At 35.6% G+C, this 27187-nt stretch overlaps 1 protein-coding gene across 4 annotated transcripts in view; it reads right to left on the reverse strand.

Annotated features, from left to right (window-relative positions):
* Positions 1-5633: 5633 nt before the first annotated feature.
* LOC148942296 (uncharacterized) overlaps positions 5634-27187 on the reverse strand; it is a 66930-nt gene continuing 45376 nt past the window's right edge. For all 4 annotated transcript variants that reach the window (XM_089102995.1, XM_089102996.1, XM_089102997.1 and 1 more), the window contains 2 exons: positions 22224-22414; positions 5634-7365 (listed from right to left, as the gene is read on the reverse strand). In XM_089102995.1, the coding sequence (XP_088959121.1) occupies positions 22225-22414 (190 nt within the window). In that variant the 3' untranslated portion in view covers positions 5634-7365; position 22224. The remainder of the gene's footprint in view (positions 7366-22223; positions 22415-27187) is intronic.

Genomic DNA, 27187 nt, shown 5'->3' on the forward strand with positions numbered 1-27187 from the left:
TTTTCAAAGAAAAGTAAAGAGCTCCATTTAGCCTAAATGGGCAGAAATGAATTCAAGTAATCATCCAAGCGTAAAACTACCACAAATCATCAATAAATAATTGGAACTCAAAATGAACAGAAATTAGAATAAATAGCCGAGTCAAACTCGAAATGAGTAAAAACTAACATTAGTAGGGCTGATAACTCTCAAGCCTTCTTAAGACCAAAACATAATTTGCGCTTTACTGAAAACAAAATATGTTTAAATGTTTTCACTTTTTTTTACTTAAATAAGGAAAACCCTTTTTCTACTTACTTCTGTTTACCCTTTTTTTATTTTAAGGAATAATCAGTATAGGTATATTAAACTGACAATCCAGTCTTTTTTTTTCAGTAAAGCGTAATTTATATTCTGGTCTTGAGAAGGCATGGGGTTTGTCAGCTTTAGTAATATTAGTTTTTGCTTGTTTTGAGTTTGACTATGCTATTTATTATAATATCTGTTCGTTATGGGTTTCATTTAATTGTTGATAGTGATTTGTGGTAGTTTTATTTTTGGAAGATTATTTGACTTCATTTCTGCCCATTTTTGGCTTAATAAAGCTCTTTAATTTTCTTTGAAAACTTATTCGGTGGAAAAAATGTTTTTAAATTAATACAAATATATGACACCTTCATTCAGTCGGGGGGTGAGGGGGTGCCTACCACTGCTGGTAGGCACCCAGTAAATTAAAGGTACTTCCTGTTTGCTTAATATGCTTAATTTGAATTTTCTAATGCTACAGGTGAGAAATTTGCAGAAAAAAATCTGCTGCAGAAAACATATACCCAATAAATTTTGAAAGCATTACGACATAGTAAACAAACCATAGGCAGCGCAATAGCGCTGCCTAAGTAAAGAGCGATGTGGACACATTGTATTATTTTTTTTCTTTTAGAACAGGGTACTTCGTATCGAAGGAGTTGTCGTAGCAACTTCGAAAATGGCTCATTTGATTGGAAATTGGAAGGGCTTGTTCGTTTTTTAATCGTTGAAAGTGATTGGAGGGGAACTAAGCCCCCTCCCACGCCCACCATTTTCCCAAACCCACCAATCAAAATTTTGAGATAGTCATTTTGTTCAAAGTAGTTGAAAGATCCAGAAATCATGTCTTTGAGGATGACACCTCCACCCCAGAGCCCTCAAGGCAAGGGTTGTAAGTCATGCCCTGGGGCCATATAAGGTTTATATAGAAAGGGTGATCGTATAAACTTCGGAAGGGGCTCGCTGGATTGCTAATCAGAAGTTTAAGTGCTCTTTTTGAGATACATAGTGATGGGAGGGTGGACCCCCCCCCCCCCCGTACGTTGTATTTTCCCAAAATACATCTGATAGAAATTTTGAGATGGCGATTTGTTGTCATAGAAAGAAACTTCGAAAAAAGCTCATTCGATTGGAAATTGAAAGGGCTAGTGCCTTTTTTAATAGTCGAAAGTGATTTGATGGCAACTAACCCCCCTCTCGAGCCAACCATGTTTCCAAACGCATCCAATCAACTTTTGCGATAACCATTTTGTTCAACGTAGTTGAATGGTACGGAAATTATGTCTTTGAGGATGAACCCCCCTCCCAGAAGCCTTAAGGCAAGGGTTGTAAGTTATGCTCTGGGGGCATATAAAGTATATATAGAGAGAGTGACCGTATAAACTTCGGAGGGGGTTCATTGGATTGGTAATCAGAAGCCCTAGGGCCGTTTTTAAGATGCAGAGTGATGAGAGGGTGTATACTTCCCCCCCGGACACCTCGTATTTTCGTGAAATGCATCTGTTAGAAATTTGAGATGGCAATTTACTACTACTACTACTACTAACAACTCATCGCAGCACCAAGCCGCCTGAGGCCAACACAGCTACGCACGCTCCTCCTCCACCCCAATCTATTCAAAGCCTCCCTTTTTACACCCGTCCACGAAGTTCCCATTTCCTTTAAATCTTTCTTTATGACGTCCTCCCAACCCAGACGGGGACGACCTGCTTTCCGTTTAGCCCTAGATGGTTGGCCGAAAAGAACAATCTTCGGCAATCTGTCATCCTTCATCCGAACAACATGCCCTAACCACCTCAACCTTTCTTTCATTATAGACCTAGAAAGCGGTATTGAACCACATTTTTCGTATAGCCTATTGTTTGAAATACGGTCAGTCAGCCGAGTACCCAGAACAATCCTTAAGCAATTTCTCTGGAAAACATCTAGCAAATCTTCATCCGCTTTTCGGAGCGTCCATGCTTCAGAGCGGTATTTGACCACTGTCATCACTGTAACTTCTTATATTCTAATCTTGGTTTGCAGACTTATCTTCCTATTCTTCCAGACTTTTTTTAACTGTGAAAAAAAACCTTGAGCCTTGGCTATTCTATTTTTAACATCTTCACTCCTCCCGCCATCTTTCCTAATAATACTACCAAGGTAAGTGAAGCTGCCCACCTGATCAATCTTTTCATTACCCAACGTCACCTTTTCATCTTCACTTATTCCTGGCCTTAGTGACTTGGTCTTCCTAACATTAATTTTCAAACCAATACTAGCACCCTGAACTCGCAAAACCTCTAAAACTTCATTCATTTTGCTCACACTTTCATCTAGGATGCTTAAATCATCAGCATAATCCAAGTCCAGGAGACTTTTTCCTCCCCATTTGATTCCGTGGTCTCCCATTGCCTTTCCTGTGCTCCTTAAAACAAAGTCCATCAAAATAATCCATATAAAGGGGGATAGAACACAACCCTGCTTAACTCCTGATTTAATACAAAACCAGCTGCTAACCTCATTTCCTACCTTAACCGCAGCAGTGTTATTCTCGTACATAGCACTAATCACTTTAATGTATTTGTCTGGTATACCATACAAGGATAAAACCTTTACTAAAGCTCCTCTATCAACAGAATCGAACGCTTGCTCATAATCTATAACACTGAGGACCAAAGGTGTTTGAAAACTTAGGCACTTCTCAATTATTAACCTAAGAGTGAAAATTTGGTCAACACATCCTCTACCTTTTCTAAAACCGCACTGCTCTTCTCTTAAAACTTTGTCTACGGCATCTCTCAGTCTAAAAAGTATCATATTACTAAGCAATTTGCTACCTACAGAGACCAGACTAATGCCTCGATAATTACCACACTCACTTTTATCACCTTTCTTATAAAGTGGCTTAATTAAGGTTTTCCTAAAATCATTAGGTACTTCCCCTTTTTCAAAAATCATATTCATAATCTCCAATAACTTATTTCTAACCTCAGAGCCACCATATTTAAGAAACTCATTTACTACCCTATCAGCACCTGGAGCCTTATTATTCTTTAATCCTTTTAGTACTGTTTCTAATTCATCCTCACAAAACAAATCTTCCTTCACATCCAAGGTATCACAAACTTTTTCATTTTCCTCTATATTTTTTCCTGCAACTCTATCTCGGTTAAGCAAATTCTCAAAATGTTCGGCCCATCTCGCTTTAGCTTTTGCCTTCTCGCTAATTGCCACCCCAGTCCTATCTTTAACTGGGACAAGTCCGGATTGACTACTACCTCTCAATTTGTTAACGTGCCAGTACAATATTTTACTATTATGCCGTCTAGCTGCATCTTCTAAATCCTCGGCAATTTTATCCATGGCCTCCACTTCAAACCTCCTTAGTTCATATTTCAATGCTTTCTCCACTTTCTTTACATTTCTTTTGTTTTCATGTGATCTATCACTCAGATAATTCTTGTACAAGTCCTTTCTATTAAACTTAAAGCTTTTTCACTAATATTCTTAGCTGCAGTTCTAGCTTTCTTCCCTAATGAACCTTCAGCAACTTCCCAAATCATTTTTCTAAAATTATTCCAACCATCAAATTATTCCACATTATCAAATTTTAAACTCTCAAATTTAGTATTCAACTGTTCCTGGAAAGTTTCTCTCAAATTCTCATCCTGTAGTCTACCAACATCATAACTTCCCGGGAGGTAGTTACCCTTCCGATATTTCAGCTTTAAATTAACCCTTGACAATACTAGATGGTGATCTATACTTTTAACATCAATAACAGCACTCCTGTATACCCTAGTATCTTGTATTGATCCAACCAGTCTTCGATTTACTATAACATAATCAATAAGGTTTGCTGTCTTACCATCACGTGAATACCATGTTAGCTTATGAGCCATTTTATGACCAAACACCGTATTGGTTATAACTAGATTGTTATACCTACAAAAAGTCCCCTCCCACGCCCACCATTTTCCGAAACTCATCCAATGAAAATTTTGAGATAGCCATTTTGTTTAACGTAAATTAAAGGTCCAAAAATTATGTCTCTGAGAATGAAATGGCTAGTGCCCTTTTTAATAGTCCAAAGTGATTGGAGGGTAATTAACCCCCCCTCCCACGCCCATCATTTCCCAAAACACATACAATCAAAATTTTGAGATATCCATTTTGTTCAACATAATTGAAAGCTCCGGAAATTGTGTCTTTGAGGATGAAAACCCACCTTCCAGACCCTTCAGGGCAAGGGTTGTAAGTTATGCCTTTGGGGCAAATAAGGTTTATATAGAAAGGCTGATCGTATAAACTTCGGAGGGGGCTCATTGGATTGGTAATCAGACGTTCTAGTGCCCTGTTTAAGCTACAGAGTGATCAGAGGGATGACAAACCCCCCACAGCCCTCAGGGCAAGGGTGGATAAATCCCCCCTCCAAACCTCGTATTTTCCCGTAATGCATCTGATAGAAGTTTTGAGATAGCCATTTGTTGTTGAAAAAACAGGCTCATTTGATTGGAAATTGAAAGGGCTAGTTCCCTTTTTATTCGTCGAAAATGATTGGAGGGAAACAAGCCCCTCCCCCCCCCCACACCCATAAATTCACAAAAACGTCTAATTAAAATTTTGAGATAGCCATTTTGTTCAGTGTAGATGAAAGGTAAAGAAATTATGTCTTTGACAACCCCCATACCTTCCCAAGACCAGAACATAACTTGCACTTTACTGAAAAAATGGCTGTGGATTGTCAGTTTAATATACATATACTGATATATATTCCTTAAAGTTTCGATAATTTTTAACTTATTAAAGTTAAAAAAAAGTTAAAACATTTTAAACATATTTTTTTTTCACTTAAATCATACAATAAACAACCGAGTTAAACTCAAAATGAGCAAAAATTAGCACGAGTAGCGCTGAAAAACCCCATGCCTTCTCAAGACCAGAAGATAATTTGCACTTTACTGAAAACAAAATACATTTAAAATGTTTTCACTTTGCTTTTACTTGTTTAACATGTTTTACCAAATATGCGAAGGGGGAAGCCCTCCCTCTTGCACTCAAGTTACAGCGTGAGTATCTGGTGCCCTTTTTAAGAGTAAAAAGAGATTGGAGGACAAGCAGCCCTTTTCTTGAGCCCATTCATTTTCTAAAGGCATCCAGTCAAAATTTTGAGACAGCCATTTTGTTCAGCATAGTAGAACAGTCAGTAACTATGTCTTTATAGATATTAGGCATGCCAACCCCCCAAAATTGTGCAATTGGCCCATTATGCTGTAAAACTAAATGTAGCTAAATGTAAAACTAAATGTAGCTGATAACCCCTACGCCTTCTCGAGACAAGAACACAATTTGCGCTTTATTGAAAACAAAATACATTTGAAATCTTTTCACCTTTCTTACTTTCATAAATACAAAAATATCAAAACCTTAAGGAAGAAATGTCAAGATGCCAATTAACTGACAATTTGTATATGCCAATTATAATTAACTGACAGTTATATGCCAATTTAACTGACAATTCAAGGTCATTTGTTTTTTTTTTCAATTCGAGGTTTATTGACAATAATATAAGAGGATATGGCTCTTCGTAACTAACTGTTAACGTAAAATATTGAGATTTCACTTCATTTACGAATAACCTGTAATATTAAGCTTCATTTCATTCATGAACAACCAGGAATGCCGGAATTTCATTTCAGTCATAAATAATCTGGAAGTAACAAATTTGGATTGAAATAATCTTTATTAATGAAAGTTAAGAGGAATTAAAGGGTTTCATGCCTGTCAAAGCCTCTCATATATTTACTCCCTAGTTACAAAACCTGATATAGGTAGGGTTCTATAAATTTTGTAGATTTGATGTAGAATTGATTCTATTTCATAGGATAATTGATTCTATTTCGAGGATTTTATTATAAATCATGTTGCTGACACGCCTAGAGGTCGTAGCCAACATTTCCCTATCTGGCATAATCAGTAGTGGCTTTAGGCTTCATAATCTGGGGAGAGGGGGCAAGACAACTTAATATGAGTTTAAAAACATAGAATAAAAGAAATTTAATGTCAAATATTAGAAAAACTAAGGGGGGGGGCCCGCGGCCCCCTTGTCCAGGTCTAGAATTACCACTGGGCCTAATTACCAAAAACTGTATACTAAGCTGTTCTCAAAGAGACATTACGCAAGGTAATGTAGATAAGGAGGATCGAACTCTCATTGAACCCAAATTGTCCTGCTAACCTTCCTTTTGAGTACAACTTAGCCAACAATCCTATTCAATTATCCCAAACATGTGAAAGTTCCGATACGACCTTTGGTCGTGAAAGTGACAATATGGATCAAAGAATATGGATGACTTATAAAGGTTAGAACTGGCACTAGTGTCGAATTTAATACCATCTAACGTTTGGCGTTTTACCATTTTCTTCCGTGGTTTTGTTTCAGAAAGTGAGATCAGACACTTATTGCAACACTACTTTTGTCTTACTATTACAATGAAAAATGTCTAGAAACGCCAAACAACAGATGGAATTGGTAGTTTTTTGGAGGAGACACTGGCACCAGTACCCATTCTTGCAGGTTATCTATATTCTTTAATTTGGATTTTATTTTACTCGTGATGACGCGGGAAACGTGGAATTTTATCACATTCAGAATCAGCCTGGAACACTCAGATTTCTTTCATACCCATGCAATTTTAATCTAAAAGCATTAGAATTTCAAACATATTTAAAAATAAGCTATAAATTTCAAATCTGAAATGTACCAACAATTTCTGATTTACAAAAAAAAACTAAAGTTTTGCTAAAGCTAACCACTAAATCTACCATGCAGAATGAAAATAAAAAATCAGAAATTGAGACTTGAAAATAAATAAATAAAAAATATCAATGACATTCATTCCTAGTTCCAGAATAATCAGATGTATCGTCAATATCATCCACTGTATAATTAATACTTGAGTTCATGATTTCAGTTGGTAGGAGAGGCTGGACTCCAAGTGAATCATAGGTCGGAGGGGGTTCTTCTATTCCAATAATCTCGTCATAAGCTGGAGGTTTTCTCTCTTGCATGAGCCTCGTTGGTGTGCTTTCCGCCGACTAAAATAAAAGTAGGTCAAATTGTTGCCTTCTTTCTATTCAATTTCACGAATATATAAAATAGCGGCGTTACACACGCCGTAACACAATGTAACGGCGTTACGTTGTCAACGTAAGAGATTATACCCGTTTTAGCGTCTGATATACAATATTATATTCATATACTTACTTGCACACGGGGGGGGGAGTGGGGGGGTATCCTATTTAAAAAGGAATTGTTGAAAGAACCAATACTTAGAAAAATTTTTTTTTTTAGATTTCGAAAATTACACTTTTTGTATCTTCAGTGAAAATTTTGAATACCCCGTCTTACATTTTCGTGAATTGATATCTCTGGAAAGAATTTCCTTGAAAAATGTGAAAATTACGACCTTTACTTCCCTTTCGATCTAGGAAAGGTACACAGGTAAAAGATACGACACTGGACCTTACAACACCTACCGGCGGTGCTAGTCTCCGTTTCTCGGTCCGTCATCCAGGGAGTGTAATGAGGATCTGGGGGCCCGCCATACTACACTTTCACGCACCAATCCTGTTTAACCTGATTTTTTCGGGTACATATTTGGAGCTGAGTAGACACTGGCTAAGCTTAAACAGTCGCACCACTGAACCTCGTTACAAACCAAATAACGAGCGATAACAAGAATCGAACCCCCATCCCGAAGGACATAAGATTACAAGTTTAGCACGCCAACCCATCAGCTAGAACGACTTTATAATTTTCGATATGGTTTTCCATTCAATTTTTCAGTTACATTACGGTGCTGCAAGTCTACTTAAAGGCTAAAAGTACATATACGCCCAATTTAATCACTTTTGGACCTAATTAAATACTCAAATTAAAAAGGGCACGGCATATACACAAACATACACGAAGAAGGGGGGGGGAAGAGAAAAAAGAAATCAAACGAGGGTTATTTTCAACCAGTTAAAACAAAAATCGAAAAGATAAGGCAGATACTTCGGCATAGACCTCAACTAATGTGCCCTCAGCACTTAAAAAAGTGAATAGAAAAATATATAAAAGAAAGATCTAAACTTTTGCAGTAAACAAAACCAAACCAGAGAAGTGAACCGTCATGTCACTTGACGGTTTTGTCTTAAGTCAAGTATAACTAGTGTGGTCTCACCTTATGAGCTATGAAAAGATCACTAGGTGTGACCGTTGCTCCAGGCTTGGGGGCTCCGGCTCCATACTTCGAGCTCTGGAGTGGAAAGTTCCAAGCTCTGGAACTTTTGAAATTGTTTGAAATTTTTGGACCTACAAAGACCCCTTGGACTACAACGCAAATAGCGATTTTTTCAAGCAATTATTTTTCACTAATCATCAGGACTGTATCCATTAGTTTTTGTTCGGGGCGGGGGGGGGGGGGGGGGTACACAAAAAAAGTTTAAAAACAGAAATTTGTTTATATTAACTTTGTATTTCATTTTACGAGTCAGAGAAACATTTCGGGGGGGGGGTGTACCAAATCCCTAACCCCTTCTCCCTGGATACGGCCCTGTTACTCAATGAAATTCACAGTGTTGTTTAAAGCTACATATATAAACTCTGGGTTCAGCTTTCATTGCCGAATATGTGGCTCTGGTGGCCAATTTCTGTATTTCTATCAAATCATTTTTTTTTACCGTATAAAAATATCCTTTAAAAATAACATTTCAAGTTGTTTAATAAATGGAATAAACTTAATGACCCTTTTTTGATTTACAGCCCATAACCTATTAGAACAAAAAGAAGAGAATTTAGTTTCATCAGAAAATTGACATCTGGTTTATTTGATTACCAAAATGACACCCTATTAATTGTTGACTACCTCATTAATTGCTTAATTAATTGTTGATTACCTTATTGATATAATTACCTCCTTAATCGTTACTTACAGATTGACTAGATTGCCGATAATCCTCCCCTGGTATTTGAAGCATCCAAACAAGTCCCAATCCAAATATCACAAAGAAACCGGCAAAGGACAAAAACGTCATACTCATATAGACATTCAATTTGATTGAAGATGGCACTGGGACATAAGTCGAAGCCATGGTACCAAAAAGAATGCCACTCACTGTTAACACCCCGCTTATTATGAAAGCCTTTTCGTACGCTTTCATGTTTTGATAGTTATAACACATTTTCTTAATGTTCTAACAAATTTCCAAGTTCTAACTGAAGGAAGCCTTAGATTTGTCAAACTGAATTATATTCATTACTGCGCACTTCGAATAATGATTTGAAACGAATTATTTATAAAATGAGGGAAGGACTTGTTTTGTTAAAATACATCTTATATTGCAAAACCTGATTTTGACCCGAAAACAATTTTGAAGATTCGAAAGCCCCCCCTAAATAAGGGCAATACATTGCTACCTACAATAAAATGAGGCATAACTTCAAATGAGTCATTCATAAAATTCGAAAAAGATTATTTTTTTTTTCAACTAAGCTTATTAATCACTGTATGTAAGTTTGTGAAACTCAACGTTGACTATTTTTTTTTTTTTTTTTTTTTAATTCGAAGCCGCTTAAACAAGGACAGTGTAATGCTATCTATAATAAAACGGGGAATTAATTTAAATGAGTCATCATACAACGGGGAAAAGCTAAAAAAAAATATTATTGATTCTTTGCCTTGAGAAGCTAAATTTTGACTCAAAAACCTCTGTTTAGAATTCCAAAGTCCCTTAACTAAGGACATTGCAGTGTGACCTGCACTGAAATGGGATAAAAATTCCAAAGCATCACCTATAAAACCGGGAAAAGATAAAAACAAAAACTTGTCAATTATTGTATATAGTCTCTAGATTCTCAATTTTGACTCAAAAACAAATTTTGAAATTAAAAAAAAACCTTAAACAAGGACAGTGCAATGCTACAAAAATTACGTAAATTTAAATGAATCATCCATACAATTGGGAAAAGAAAAGAAAAAAAAAATTAAACTTGCTAATTATTCTACACAGAAACTTAATTTTTACTGGAAAATGTGTTTTAGGAATCTAAAATTAATTAGATAAAGTAGGCACAATACTATCTAGTAAATAATGAAGTAAAATTTTAAACAAATTGCTCCAAAAATTAGGACATTTTTCTAAGATATTGGTAAATATTTATGGCCCTTGGGGGTGATGATTATGAATATGATAGTAAATTCAATGAAAATGTTAAGGTGTAAGGTTTGTGGTGCTGTTTGGGGACTGTGATATAGATAGATTATGTTTTTTTTTATTGTTTTGTTATGTTAGTGTATTTTTGCCGACCCCTTGGACAAGTTTTTACTTCTTGGGGTGGCCGCTAAACTGATGTTAAATTGTTTGTTTGTTTAGAATAAATCTCTCTCTCTAAACTTCAGCTTATTCCTTACTGTCAATAGTCTTGCAAATTCAAGATTGTGAACTAAAGCCACATAAATTAAGATAATGCTACCTAAAATAAAACGGAGTCAAACGGACCATTCATAAAATGAGAAATAAGCGTGTGTTGTTGAAATACATTTTGTCGTATAGAACCCGATTATCACTAAAAAACCCCTTGAATACCAACAATGCAATGCTACCTACTGCAATTTCAAATAAATTGGACAAATTTATGTTCTTTTTGTCTTCGAAGTGACGAATCGATTTCTCAAAATATAATTTTTGCAAAATTTTTTAATCTTTTCCATAGAGGTAATTTACCTACTAGCCTCCCCTTGTTCTGAATAAGCATCGAATAAAGGATTAGAGGTGTAGTTATAACTATCAATTAATTTTATATTTATTGATTAAATAATTAGCAATAATTACTTAATAATTAGCAATTTAAATAATTAGCAATAATTAGCAATTCAATAATTGCTAAAATATTTTCCCTTTCAAACCCATTCTGAAAATTTGGAAAAATTTTGGCTTAAGGATTTTGGCATTTTTTTTGCGTTTTGATCCCCTGCCTCCGCCAAACAAAAATTGTACAGTTTAAACAAAGAATACCAACAGATGATCCTCTCGTTACCTAAAGAAATGCCCTACTCATATCTCATTTGGTTCTAAGGATATTTATAAGTTGCTGCTTATTTTCCTTCTGATATATTTAATATAATTCTTTCTCAATAGAATTATATTCTATTACTTAAGCTATTCCATAGAGCTTATTCTTTCTTTATTTATTCTAATTCTTTCTCTTATAGCTTAAGTAATAGAATGAGCAATCATTGCCAATAAACAAAAACGTATTGGGAGAAAAAGCTTTTCTCTGGATGTTTTTTATTAAAGAAGTAATATCAAAATTTTCGAAATTTTGGAAGGGTGGGACAAAATTTTTACATGAACATATAAAAAGGTCATTTTCAAAAATGTTATTGGTGTCCCAGTAATTACACTAGCTCAACTAGGGTAAAAATAAAGTAGTTGCTATGTTTTTGGAGAAAAAATTGGGGTTTTTAATCGACAAGAAAAAAAGAAAAAGTAAATATTTTGATTACATCACTGATAACAAACTTTCAGTGATTGGGTTAGAAGCCAAGGGAAGCCAATCTTAGATACATCTAAGATTCGTTGTATCTTAGATGACATTAAGATTAATCACAACTTTTCATTAATACTAAAAGTTGATTTAATTTATAAACTATTTTTATTAATATTTTATATATAATATTAATACTTATTGGTAATAGTTTTAATATATAATATTTATTTTATAATATTATATACTGCTTTTACTAGTATTAACTTTTATTAATCACAATAGAGTAATTAATAACAATCACAAGATGACACTGTTGAGTAATTTAAAATTAGTTTTCTCCTACCTTGTTTGATTTTAATGATTTTTAGAAGTCCTTTGTTTTGTGGAAGAATACACTTATTTCTCCTTTTCTCAAGCACAGAAATAGTTACGAAATGGAATTTCTAATATAAAAATTTGTTTTTCCTGATTCCCTTTTCGCCTGTTTCTAAAGACATTTAGAAGTGGCTCTTATAATTTCGAAATATATAATATTGTCTTTTTTCGATCAGGAAATGGATGAGAAATGGAGCTGTTAATATCGAAAATGTTTTTAACCTACCCTAGATGGCTAAAAGATGGCTACTTTTCGCAGATACAACAGGTACTTAATAACAGTAAAAAAAGAAGAAGAAGTACATTTTTTGTTTCTCCACTCTCCTGTATAATTCACGCGAATTGAAAATTTTTACAGTCAATCCAACTTTATCAAATAGTCCGTGGTAACAAACTGCAAGTAAGGGCCGACTTGACCCAACAGTAACCGAAACTCTAAAAATTAGAATTTTGATAACCATTAGTAACTCAATAGAATTTAATTTTTATGAATTAATTAATTTAATTAATTTAATTTAAAAACATATAATAAATTAATACTTAATAGAATTAATTAATAATATAGAATTAATTTAATTTTTATAATATTCGAAACATATAATATTCATTAAGTTTAGTGTTATCACTTAAAAGTACGAGCCAGAGAAAATTTGCCTTATTTTCTAAAAACCAGAAAAAAAAATTGTATCAGAGAGCCCTGATGTAGAAGTTTCAACCACCTATCTACAATAATTTGAAATTTTGTATTTTTTTGCCTGAGGAAAGGTCTCGGATATGTGCTTATTTCCCCCCCCCCCCAGGGGTGATCGTATCAAACCATTGGTCCTAGAAGATTGGGAGAGGGCTCATTCCAATAGAAACTGAAAGTTCTAGTGCTTTTCTTAGGGGACCAAAAAGACCAAAAAGATTCAAGGGCAACTATCCGGGGAAGATTTTGAGAAATTTCCCGTGAGGGTATTTTCCGAAAATTTTTTCACGGACGGCAGTGGAGAATTTCCCGGCATGATTTGAAGAACAATAAGAAATTAAGTAGACAAAATTCTACTGAAAGTAACGAACGACATTAAAAAAAGTTAAAACAAATAGATTATTCCTTATATGATGGAGGCTGCCCCCCTCTTAATTCCTCATTCTTCACGCTAAAGTTTAACTTTTGGTCATAATCCTTTAAGAACAACAGTCGAAACGCAAGAGCCGTTAAATTGGAATATCAATCTTTTTTACACCCCTAATTTTTTTTCATTTAAAAAAAATTTTTTTTAGCAAAAGAAAGAATTGAGTAAGAGGTAACCACGATCATGTGCGGAATAATTTCTGTCCCTTTCAAGTTTTTATGTTGCTCCTTACTTCCTTGTGAAAAAAACTGTTTTTTTTTTTATTACAAACAAGACGCAAATTTATTAAACTACTAAGACCCCCCGCCCCCCCCACGAAAAAACAACAAATAAACAATCATAGCGTTACTTACCAATTGGAAGATGAAGAAAAAAGAAAAAAAAACCTATCTCACTAAAAATAAAATAAATTCTATTTTGTTATATTGGAAAATGAGTTGTATTGAATAATAGAGGATTCTAATATCCTCTTACACAAAATTAAATAGTTATTATTGTTTAAAGAGGGTATTTAAATAATTATTTCTTATCTATTTGTCGATCATTTCCAATAAATTCAAAAATATAAATATTATTATTAATAATTACTTGCATTCCAAAACAACAGCTAAAAAAATGGTCAATTCTTTGCATTATCTCAATTCAAGTGCAGATTCAACTAAAATGTTAACACCTTTTGCCTATTATGAACATAAGAATGGATAAATTCGTAGCTATGAGCCATTTTAAGACGAAGATAATAACAAATAAGCGTTTGTAATTATTCTAATTAGTTTATTGAACACATTTTTAACCTCGTTTTTTCTTATTTATCCTAGCGCAGATAATACATGTTTTGTTTTAAATTTTATGTCCTTTAGGAAGCTATAATTTGTTCGCCAATTTTTTCAGGACATTTACTACTACTACTAATACTAACAACTTACTGCAGCACCAAGGCACCAGAGGTCAACACAGATACGGACGCTCCTCCTCCACCCTAATCTATTCAAAACCCCCTTCTTGGATAGACTTCACATTTCCCAAGAGGTTCTAATTTCCTTACGATTCTTCTTTACTTACGATTCTTACGTAATTACTATAAGATTCTTGCGTAATTGTTATATTTAAATTCTTCCTTACGTTAACTGTTAATTGTTTGCCAATGTCCCAAGGGCTTTTGCCGATTTCTATGTTTTGGTGGGGTTTTGCTCTTTAGGAATCTATTATTCGTTCGTAAGTTTTCCCATTACATTTACTACTACTAATACTAACAACTTACTGCAGCCCCAAGGCACCAGAGGTTAACACAGATACGGACCATCATCCTACACCCAAATCTATTCAAAGCCTCTTTCTTGAATAGACTTCAAATTTCCCAATAGATTCTAATTTTCCTTAAATTCTCCCTTACTAACACAAACATCAAAAACAAGAAGAACAATAGGGAATTCTTTTCATAAGATAGTGGAATTCTAATTTGAATGAATATTTCGGCCCTATGTCCAAGGGTCTCCCTCAGCAAAACAAATATATAAAAGAAAAGTTTTTTAACCAGAAGGTATTGTTCTTCTTGTTTTTAATGTTTGGGATGGAAAGACAGCGTGGTCTTTGTCGCTATTTACGCCTTACTAGCACCTCCCACCCAATTCGGAGACAGCCTGCTTTTCGTGGGGTGGCCAAAAAAGATGATCTTTGACAATCTTTCATCCTTCCTCCGCAGAACATGTCCAGATCTGTTATTTGTTGGACGATTTCCCCAAGATGTTCGTCAATTTTAATTTTTTTTCGGGGGGGGGGGGGGTAGCTTACTCTAAATCTGTTAACTATCTGCAAATTTCCCCAGGACACATATTTTGCGTTATTTACATCGTATGTCTTTCAAAAAAAAATTTATTTTGGCAAGGAATTGTTGATAAAGTGACAATTAAGTGTTTCCTGATCCTACCAGATTATCCGCTATTTCGAGACTCTTAGGAATTGGTTTGCATTAATTTTATTATATACTTTATTTCATTTGTTGATTTGTTTATGTATTATTCTTTTATAGTTAGATATTCTCAATATATTCTAAAAGTAGCTAAACGCACATGTAAAGGAATTGGACTGATTCTAAAGCAATCGCCAGAAACCTCAAAATATTTTTGAGAAACCAAAGAAATTCTCAAATGAAAACCTTGAGAGTTACAAAAAAAAAAAAAAAAAAAAAAAAAACGACAGCGATTTTACAAAACTGTTAAAAGAAAACTATTTTTAACAGCCAAACTAAAAGCAAAGAATGAAGAAGACGGAAAATATTATTTTCTTTTTCTTATTCCTTTTTCTGTTTCCAAACGAAAATGTGAAAGGAAGAAGAAGAAGGAAAAGGAAAATTCAACAGAAATAGCGGATGGAAACTGTAACACCGTTTCCTAAACAAGCTAAAAAAAAAAAGAAAAAAATCGGAGCGTTTGGGTGTTCAGACATTATCAGAGGCAGCACTCTAGCGCTGCTTAAGTAAATATTCATATGATTGCAATGTACTATAGTTCCCCCCCCCCTTCAGCAACTTTGTATGGAAAGCGTGGACTTTGAAACTTCAAAGGGGCTAATTCAATCAAAAAGTAAAATTTCTAGTGTCTTTTTTTTAACTGAGGTGAGTGGAAGGCAACCAGCCCCCTACCCCCAACCGTTTCCCTACCTGGTTCCTCCGATACTTCCAATCAGAATTTTAAGATAGCTGTGTTGTTCAAAACATTCAAATGCTTCAATAAAAAGGCCTTCAGGGATCGAAAGACCTGCGCAGCCCCTGGGCTAAGGGGCGTAAATAATACAAATTTCTAATTATTCACACATAGGTTTTATAATGAACAAAGGCGGGCTTGTTTGGAGTTGGGGTTGCAATTGGCTTAAAATGCTTAGAGATCGTTCTTTTGACATATTTTTCGACGAGAAGGGGAGAGAGGCAAAGGGGCCGGAAACAGGCCTTAAACCATTCGTCCCTTGTTAGTTTGAATACTACTATCATAAACCCCTGGGCCATGAGGAACTTAAAATAAAAAAAAATATTCGGGGACACTTCCACCTACAAAAGGGCCAAAAATTCTTTTACCTGGTCGGCTCGAAGCTTATATCCCGAAGTCCTTGGGCTAAGGGTAACCCAATACTGACAAAATGGAAAATAAATACTGATTCCCCCTAAACCGGACCCGGTAACGGAACAGAAAAGACAAACAAATTTTGTTTTATTCCAAGCTGTTTTGTATAGAATAAAACTGTTTTCTATGGAACGGATAATTATAGAAATTTTCTTGTGGACTCATTCAACTAGAAATTGAGAGTTCTATTACCCCTGTAAAGAACTAAAAATAGTTGCAGTGCAACCGGCCACCTTCCCGTACCTTTTTCTGCTACCCAGCCCCTCTAACCTCCCTTATATGGTTATTGATAATTGATATTTCAGATAGTCACATTGCTCAGAAATATAAAAAGCCTTAAGAAGCTTCATTCTAGGATAGACCCCCACCCCCATCCCAAAGAGTAATGGTTCTTAATTGCATAATCTCTCCATTTTTAACAGAAAGGTTTCAACAGAAAAGGCGGCTATGTTTGGTCTTGGTTGTCTATCCAGCTGTGAATCCTTATGGATCGTTTCCAAGGCCAAGTTTCTCATGAGTATGGGCTTGTGCAAAATACGCAACTGAAAAAATCAAAATTTTTTCAGTTATCGAGACAGCATATCTACAAAATCTCAGTTACAGCTCGGGGAAAAGTCTATCCATAAACAGGTTTGAGGATCGAGTTGAAATCTTCAAAGGGTACTGAAAGGTCAAATGGGCCTTAACATTTGACATAGGAAGATGTAAAGGTGTTCTGAAGGAAGCAATGCACCAACTATTACTACTACTACAATTACTAAAAACTCACTGCATCACCAAGCCGCCTGAGGCCACAGCGACACACACTCCTCCCTCCCAATATATTCAAAACCTCCCTCTTTACACCCTTCCGATAAGTTCCTATTTTCAGCAAATCTTTCTTAACGACAGCCTCCTTCCCTATTCGGGGGAGACCCGCCTTTAGTTTGACCCTAGACGGTTGTCCAATAAGGACGATCTTTGGCAATCTGTCATCCTTCATCCGCAGAACGTGTCTGAGCCATCTCATCCTTTCACTACAGCCCTAGAAAGCGGGATTGAACCACATTTTTTGTACAGCTTACTATTTGAGATACGGTCAGTCAAGGCCGTACCCAGGACTTTTTTTTCACGGAGGGGGTTTTACTCAAAGATTTTTTTAGGGGGGGGGGGGTTACAAAAAAACCTAAAAAAACACATACAAAATTTTTTTATATCTATTTTTGTTACGTTTTTACGAGTCACAAAAATTTTTCGGGAGGGGTACAAACCCCCCTACCCCCCCGCGGGGTACGGCCTTGCGGCCAGTCGCTCGGGTACATAAAGCAATCAGGAAAATGTCTAGCAACTCCTCTTCCGTTTTTCGGAGCGCCCACGCTTTTGAACTATACTTGACCACTGTCATCACTCTAGCTTTTAATATTCTAATCTTGGTTTGCCGAAATATCTTCCTATTTTTCCAAACTTATTCAACTGTGGAAAAACGCACTGGGCCTTGGCTAATCTACTTTTAACATCTTCACTGCTCCCACCGTCTTTAATAATAATACTACCAAGGTAGGTGAAACAGTTCACTTGATCCATCTTCTCGTTACCCAACATCACCGCTTCACCTTCACTTATTACTAGTCTTGACGACTTCGTCTTGACATTAATTTTGAAACCTATTCTTGTACCCTGAACTTGTAGAACCTCTAAAAGTTTTATCTAGAATACTTAAATCATCAGCATTATCTAAGTGTAGGAGAGTTTCAATGGAGTGTAGCGTAGTCGACCTCTACCCTTCCTAAAACCCCACTGTTCTTCGCCTAAAATTTTGTCTACGGCATCTCTAAGTCTACAAAGTATCAACATACTAAGTAATTTGCTTCCCACGGAAACACAGCTAATGCCTCGATAATAACCATGTTCTGGTAAGATATTTTACCGACTGGCTGGTCATTTTTACCGGCTGTTGTTGTAAAAAATTAGCATTATGTCCGTTTCGCATACAATACGTAAAATCACTGCACGAGTCGGTAAAACCGTTGCATTTACCAACCGAGATTCAGATTTCGGCACATATCATGTCACTATTTTAATGCTGTTTTTTCAACCAAATGGAAAATTGTGGCACTATCTGTAAAATCAGGGCTGGAGGCGCTAAAACTGCTGCGTTTACCGACCAAGTTCGAAATTTTTGTAGATGACATATCAGTATGTTCCTGGTCTTTATTGAATCGATCAAAGAATTCTAGCGGCGTCGGAAAAATCGTGGCGCGAAGCACCAAGATCTTACCGACTTCTTTTTTACCGAGTGACCAAAAACACTGAGGGGGGGGGGCTTCCCCTCCCCCCCCCCCATACGTGACGGCCTTGGGGACGGCTGTCATCCAAAAATAATTTGGGATTGAAGTACAAGAATATCAATATAAAATCATTTTCGTTCCTGACTCACTTAAACTATCAAAACTATAACTTCAGTCAATTTGAAACTGACTCAATTAAACTATCGAAACTAGAACTTTAGTCAGGGAGAAAAGAATAGTTGAAATTAAAATGAACTAAATATATTCAAAATTGATATTTCCCTAGTACCTAGTAGGGATAGCTATGTGCCACGGTTTGTTGATTAAAAACACAAGGGGTTCTGCCCTTTGGGGTCCCTGACGCCTGTACACTCGTTTTGTTGTGCATTTTTTGGCTTTTGGCTTGCTTTGACTGTTAATGTGTTTGCTGCAAATTTTCTCCGATTCCTGCATATTGCACCTACCAAATTGCTTGAAAGTGCTTAACAAACCCCTTTCTATACCCTGCTTTGAAACTTAGTGCTGTGCCTGCTCTTGACTTATATTGCTTGCTTAATTTATTATTGACTGAGGACCCCCCTCTGCTTGTAGCCTACTTGTTTTATTTATTTGACAGTTTATTTCCCTTTTGTGATTTGATTTTGCTGTTTTACCTTTAGGATTTTATTTGTGATGACTGACAAGACGGTTAGTAGTCCTGTCACCCCTGACCCCAATACCTCTAGTGTAAGGATTTTGGCTTTAGGGGTTGAAGGTCCAAATGAGACCAGTAGGCCTAGGTTGTTGACAACAGAAAAGCCATTGTATTTATCCCATCTGAGGAGGTCACCCGTCTGGATGATTTTGTCAAGGAGGTCCAAGTTGACGACAAAATGCAACAAGTGACATTGGCCTTTAAAAACCCAAGCCCATCAGTTATCCCTTTGGTTTGCACCTTTAATCAGGATGTTCAGTTCTCTCTGAAAATCTCTGTTTGGGGTGCAAGGTATACAGTTGAGCAGTTTATCCCCAGGGCAATACAGTGCTTCAATTGCCAAGGTTTTGGCCACATGGCTTCGAATTGCCACAGAGACAGAAGATCTCTACTTTGTAGTGGACAACACACTCTTGATGAATGTCCCCAATCTAAAACAGTCAAGGAAGATCGGGTACTCAAGTGCCCTAACTGCAATGGTAACCATGCTGCCAATGCTAAGGAGTGCCCCGTATTCAAGGAGAAGAAAGCAATTGTAACTTACTCTTTCACCAATAATGTCCCCATGAGGACTGCTGCTGAGGTCTTGAAGAAAGGACTTCATAAATATACAGAACACATCCCCATGGTATACACAGACTCTTTCCCTCCACTGACTCCTAATCAACCCCCAGTTGAGGAGCTCAACATGAGGTACATGGCCATGTTTGAAGGTGTTGCAAAGCAGATCTCTGATCTAACTCAGACTATTACATCTATTTGTGAACTGCTATGTAAGTTAGCACCAAAACATTTTCAAAATGCAGTCTGTAGCCAAAATAAGTAAGTTGAAAACCTAAATAGAGAAGGTTCATTCCTTCCCACAATGTCAGCAGTTATCAGCAGTTATCAGCAGCCCTGGCAAAGCAGAAAGGAAACGTAAAGGAAAGAAGTCTGGCCCAGAAGGTGCTATAACTAGGCTACAGAGACCTAGGTTAGCCCCTTCTCAGACAAAAGACTAGTTATCTCTCCACTGTTTTTCCTTGAATTTGGCCTGGATGACTAAACATAAACTTATTAAGTAATTTGGTTAAGACTACTGGTTTGGTTCATTCCCTAAATCTTTTCCTGCATATTTCTTTTTTTAGAGTTGCCTTATTTGTTTATATTTTGATCTAGGTGACAGCTTACAGGTTATTTGTATTATTTATTATAATTGACTTGTATAAGCATTATATTTGCTGTTTGATAATGTAAATGCATCATTATGGTTCCTGTTTATAATTGCTGGCAGGTGTTGCTGGTGAATAACCCCTATATTTAGCAAGATACATGTTAGATGGCTCCATATTATATTAATCTTGCAGGCCATGATACCCCTTCCCATTTTATTTTAGAGATCTCCTTTTTTCTATTTTATTTGTTTTTATTATCCTTATTTATCTTTTAATATTTTATCTGATTAAATTTCTATATCTGGATGTATGTGAAAGGTTATAATGTAAAAATGTATTATTTATTACAATTGTATTATATATGTACTTTTATTGTTGTATGGCAAAGCATAGTTGCATTATTTTGATTCCTGTTTTTCGACGCAGGCAGTTGCTGTAGGTGAATAACCCTCTATCAATAGCAAGATAACTGATACATCATCAGGTTCAGTGAATATTGACTGAAGTGACACCCAATCAAGTATAGTGATTACAGAAGGCACAGAACAATCGAGTAATACGAACGCATATGACCTATTGGTCGAACGCGTCAAACCCTAAACAAACAAACAACAACAACAACTTTAGTCAGTAAGAAACTGAATCACCCCCTTGGAGGTGATTCAGGATTCTTTTAGTTTAAGAGGTGATTCTTTTAGCTTAGTTCTTACTGGTTTTCATCGGCATATTTTACATTTTTAAATTCGGCATCTGCTATCACCCAAAACTCCGTAAATTCATACGAAGGTCTTCCCCTTCAAATATGACATCCCGATTTTCCGTAATTTTTGATGTCTATAGGGTTGTGCACGTTTCCACAAAACCAATTAAAACAATCCGATCTTATTTTCACTGTCCCTGGTGCTTTAAGATTAAGCCATAAATGGCTATTTAGCCATAAAGCCATTTAAGATTAAGCCATATATATATGGTTGTGCACGTTCCCACTGAAGCAATTAAAACAATCCGATTTTATTTTCGCTGTCCCTGCTGCTTTAAGATTAAGCCATAAATGGCTATTTAGCCATAAAGCCATCTAAGATTAAGCCATATATATATGGTTGTGTACCTTTCCACTAGGTCAAATAAAATAATCTGATTTTATTTTCACTGTCCTTGGTGTTTTAAGATTAAAGCCATTTATGGTTAAGCCATATATGGCCATTTAAGATTAAACTATATGGTTGTGCACGTTTCTACTAAACAAATTAAACAATCCAATTTATTTTCCATGTCATTGGTGCTTTCAGATTAAAACCATTTATAAATCAAGGAACTTCAAGAATATTACTTATTCTTAAGGAATATTATACTTAACACTTAAGGAATATACTTAATAATAAACTAGTTATAATATACTTATAATAACTTATACTTAAGGAACACTTATACTTAAGGAATATTATACTTAATACTTGAGGAATACTTATACTTCAGGAATATTAAATGACTTAATGCTTCAAGGCGTCTTTTTGAGGAAATAAGACAGAAAGGTTGATGGATTCCATTTTCAGGTTTATAATAGAAATAAACACCAGATAATATCAAATGAAATATACGGTTTTCACACTCTTTTGACTTTTATTCCCTCCACCTCCTCTCGATGAGCTAATGGTATAAATACCCAAATGATTTTTTTTTAATTTAATTTTAACTTTACCTTAAACAATAAAGTTTCTTTGATCTGATTTGTCAATTTTTTCTGATTTTCGCTTAAAATCTTCATTAATATCTTCTTTTATTTTTCTTCTCAACCTTCTCATTTCTTCTCGTAAGTCAATCTTTTCTAGTTCTTTTATTCTTTGATCATCATCTAATTTGTCAATCAATTCCTTCAAATCTTCGTGATACCTAAAAAAAGAAGTGTTAGCGAAAAACATGAAGATAATTTATTAATTAAAATTAGCATTAGGGATAATCTGGTCAACAAAACCCAGTATCGGAGAGAGGCAGCCGGCAAATAGCTAATCCGACAACAACAACAACAACTTTAGTCAATTTGAAACTGAATCAACCCCTTGGAGGTGATTCGGGATTCTTTTAGCTTAAGGTGATTCTTTTAGCTTAGTTCTTACTGGTTTTCATCGGCATATTTTACATTTTTAAATCCGGCTCCTGAATGCTTCACTTTCATGGCGTGGAATAGCTTACAAAAACGCAAATCCAATGCTAGGGCATCAAGCGAAGGAACTTTTTCATCTTCCTCTATATCTTTTACTGGAACTCTATCTTGGTTTTGCACATTCTCAAAATCTTCAGCCCATCTCTCTTTCCTTATCACTAATTGTGGCCCCCTTTCTATCTTTAACTGGGACAAGTCCAGATTGACTACTCCCTTTCAATTTATTAACATGCCAATAAAACATTTTACTATTATGCCGTCTAGTTGCATCTTCCAGATCTTCGGCAATTTTATCCATAGCCTCTACTTCACACCTCCTTAGTTCATATTATAATGTTTTCTCTACTTTTATTTACATTGCTCTTATTTTCACATGATTTTCCACTCAGATATTTTTTGTACAAGCCCCTCCTCTTTTCTATTAACATAATAATTATTCAACATATTATTATATTATTATGTTATTATATTATATTATATCATATATATTATATTATATATATTATATTATTATTATTATATTATAATATTGTTCAACAGTGAATAATAATAATGCAACATAATTTCATTTATAATAATGCAGGACTTAGCGCTCAATCCGGAATCCTGACTTCATGTGTTGTAAAGGGCAATGATGTTTCCATGCCAGGTATAAGAAAGAGATTACAAAACAGTTTTTTTTTTCAAGTTCCTTCTTCAACTCCCTAGTTGGTCTCAAAATCGTTTCCTTATGAAAAAATATTTGATTGCTGACCCTATTCTTAATGTTGATGATCTGGTCTTTAACATAGGTAGTAAAGAGATGGCCCACCCCTAGATGGGTGTTATTTTTTCATTTGTTTGTAGTCGGTGTTATATATTTTAATATTTACTTATATTTCTTGTTTTCCTCTCTTTTTGTACTCCGTCGTTTTCAATTTTTTGTGTTGATGTGTAATAAAGTATTCCACTCAATCATTCATGAATCATTCTCACTATTATTCATAGCTGCGTTCCTAACTTTCGTCCCTAAGACACCATTAACAACTTCACATATTATTTCCCAATAATTATTCCATCCATCTTCTACATTGTCAAATTTTTAACTCTCCAGTTTAGTACTCGACTGTTCCTAGAAAATTTCTCTCAAATTCGCATTCTGGAGTATACTAACGTCATAACTTCCCGAAAGTTAGTTACCCTTCCTAAGTTTCAGCTTTAAATTAACCCCATGCACTACTAGATCAATAACAGTACTCCTTTATACCCTAGTATCTCGTATTGGTCCTCCGAGTTTTCGTTTACAATAAGTTATATCAATAAGGTTAGCTGCTTACCATAATGTGAAGACCATGCTAAATTATGGGCCATTTTATGACCAAATACTGTATTGGTTATAACTAAATTGTTATACCTACCATAACTGCAACAGTCTGTAGCCATTACTGTTTTCTTTTCCTACACCAAACTTACCTAGGCTAGGATATCATCTATCCCTATTCCTACCGACTTGGGCATAACAATTTCCTAATAGAAACATCGATTTTCTACCAGGGACCCTGTCTATTTTTTCCTGTAGCTGTAAGTAAAACTTATCTGAGTCAGTACTATCTCCGTCAGTCAGTTCTAAAAGAGCATATACTACAATGACTGATGCCCTGTTCTTTTTTTATCATAAAGTGAGCGATTAGTATTCTATTATTAGTACCTTCCCAGCCTAAATAAGACTTAGAAGCTTCCTTATTCATCATGAGCCCTACTCCCTGTCTATGCATCCCATCTCTCCTGCCTGAGTAAACAAATTCTATATCCCCTAATTTCATGCTTCCTACCCCTGGGATATGAGTTTCTGAAACTCCTAATAAATCCAGTCCGAATCGTCTGAATTCGTCAGTCAAAATGTCGATACGATAGTCATCTTTTAACGTCGTAACATTCCAAGTTCCAATTTTCATGTTCATTGAATCATTGAAATTATTTTCGCCTCAGGAAAAGCAATGATCCCGAATACCAGCAATGGACGGGGATCACATAAAATCTCCCAGTAACAACATCAAATTTCTACCTGGGACCCTGTCTATTTGCTCCTGTAAATGTGACCAAAATTCATCTGAGTCACTAGTATCTCCTTCAGTCGGTTCTACAGGGGCGTATACTACTATAACTAATACCCTGAACTTTTTAGTCATGAAATGATCAATTAGTATTCTATCACTAGTCCCTTCCCAGTCTAAACAAGATTTAGGAGTTTCCTTGTTCATCATAAGCCCTACTCCTGGTCTATGTACCCCCTCCTTCCTACTTGAATGAATAAACTTCGTATCGCCTAGTTCCAGGCTTCGTATCCCTGGCATATGAGTTTCTAACACTCCTAATAAGTCCAGTTCAAATCGTCTGAATTCGTCAGTCAAAATGTTGATACGATAGTCATCTTTTAACGTCGTAACATTCCAAGTTCCAATTTTCATGTTCATTCAATCATTGAAATTATTTTCGCCTCAGGAAAAGCAATGATCCCGAATACCAGCAATGGACGGGGATCACATAAAATATCCCAGTAATAACATCATATTTCTACCTGGGACCCTGTCTATTTGCTCCTGTAACTGTAAGCAAAATTCATCTGAGTCACTAGTATCTCCGTCAGTCGGTTCTATAGGGGCGTATACTACTATAACTGATACCCTGAACTTTTTAGTCATAAAATGAGCAATTAGTATTCTATTATTAATAACTTCCCAGCCTAAACAAGATTTAGCAGCTTCCTTATTCATCATGAGCCCTACTCCCTGTCTATGTACCCCATCCTTCCTGCTTGAGTAAACAAATTCTATATCACCTAATTTCATGCTTCCTACATCTGGGATATGAGTTTCTGAAACTCCTAATAAGTCCAGTTCAAATCGTCTGAATTCGTCAGTCAAAATGTCGATACGATAGTCATCTTTTAACGTCGTAACATTCCAAGTTCCAATTTTCATGTTCATTCAATCATTGAAATTATTTTCGCCTCAGGAAAAGCAATGATCCCGAATACCAGCAATGGACGGGGATCACATAAAATATCCCAGTAATAACATCATATTTCTACCTGGGACCCTGTCTATTTGCTCCTGTAACTGTGAGCAAAATTCATCTGAGTCACTAGTATCTCCGTCAGTCGGTTCTATAGGGGCGTATACTACTATAACTGATACCCTGAACTTTTTAGTCATAAAATGAGCAATTAGTATTCTATTATTAATACCTTCCAAGCCTAAACAAGATTTAGCAGCTACCTTACTCATTATGAGCCCTACTCCCTGTCTATGTACCCCATCCTTCCTGCTTGAGTAAACAAATTCTATATCACCTAATTTCATGCTTCCTACCCCTGGGATATGAGTTTCTGAAACTCCTAATAAGTCCAGCTCAAATCGTCTGAATTCTTCAGTCAAAATGTCGATACGAATGTTATTTTTTAACGTCGTAACATTCCAAGTTCCAATTTTCATGTTCATTCAATCATTGAAATTATTTTCGCCTCAGGAAAAGCAATGATCCCGAATACCAGCAATGGACGGGGATCACATAAAATATCCTAGTAATAAAACAACATATTTCTACCTTGGACCCTGTCTTTTTGCTCCTGTAACTGTAAGCAAAATTCTTCTGAGTAACTAGTATCTCCGTCAGTCGGTTCTAAAGGGGCATATACTATTATAACTGATACCCTGAACTTTTTAGTCATAAAATGATCAATTAATATCCTATTATTAATAACTTCCCAGCCTAAACAAGATTTAGCAGCTACCTTACTCATCATGAGCCCTACTCCCTGTCTATGTACCCCATCCTTCCTGCCTGAGTAAACAAATTCTATATCACCTAGTTTCATGCTTTCTACCCCTGGGATATGAGTTTCTGAAACTCCTTATAAATTCAGTCCGAATCGCCTGAATTCGTCAGTCGAAATGTTGATACGATAGTTTTTTTTTAATGTCGTAACATTCCAAGTTCCAATTTTCATGTTCATTCAATCATTGAAATTATTTTCGCCTCAGGAAAAGCAATGATCCCGAATACCAGCAATGGACGGGGATCACATAAAATATCCCAGTAATAACATCATATTTCTACCTGGGACCCTGTCTTTTTGCTCCTGTAACTGTTAGTAAAATTCATCTGAGTCACTAATATCTGCGTCAGTCGGTTCTACAGGGGCGTATACTACTATAACTGATACCCTGAACTTTTTAGTCATAAATGAGCAATTAATTTTCTATTATTAATACCTTCCCAGCCTAAACAAGACTTAGCAGCTACCTTATTCATTATGAGCCCTACTCCCTGTCTATGTACCCCATCCTTCCTGCTTGAGTAAACAAATTCTATATCACCTAATTTCATGCTTCCTACCCCTGGGATATGAGTTTCTGAAACTCCTAATAAGTCCAGCTCAAATCGTCTGAATTCTTCAGTCAAAATGTCAATACGATTGCTATTTTTTAACGTCGTAACATTCCAAGTTACAATTTTCATAT

The sequence above is a fragment of the Artemia sp. Qi Xiang Cuo genome, chromosome 17 (genome assembly GCF_049724085.1).
Source record: "Artemia sp. Qi Xiang Cuo chromosome 17, ASM4972408v1, whole genome shotgun sequence".
NCBI classification, from domain to species: domain Eukaryota; kingdom Metazoa; phylum Arthropoda; class Branchiopoda; order Anostraca; family Artemiidae; genus Artemia; species Artemia sp. Qi Xiang Cuo.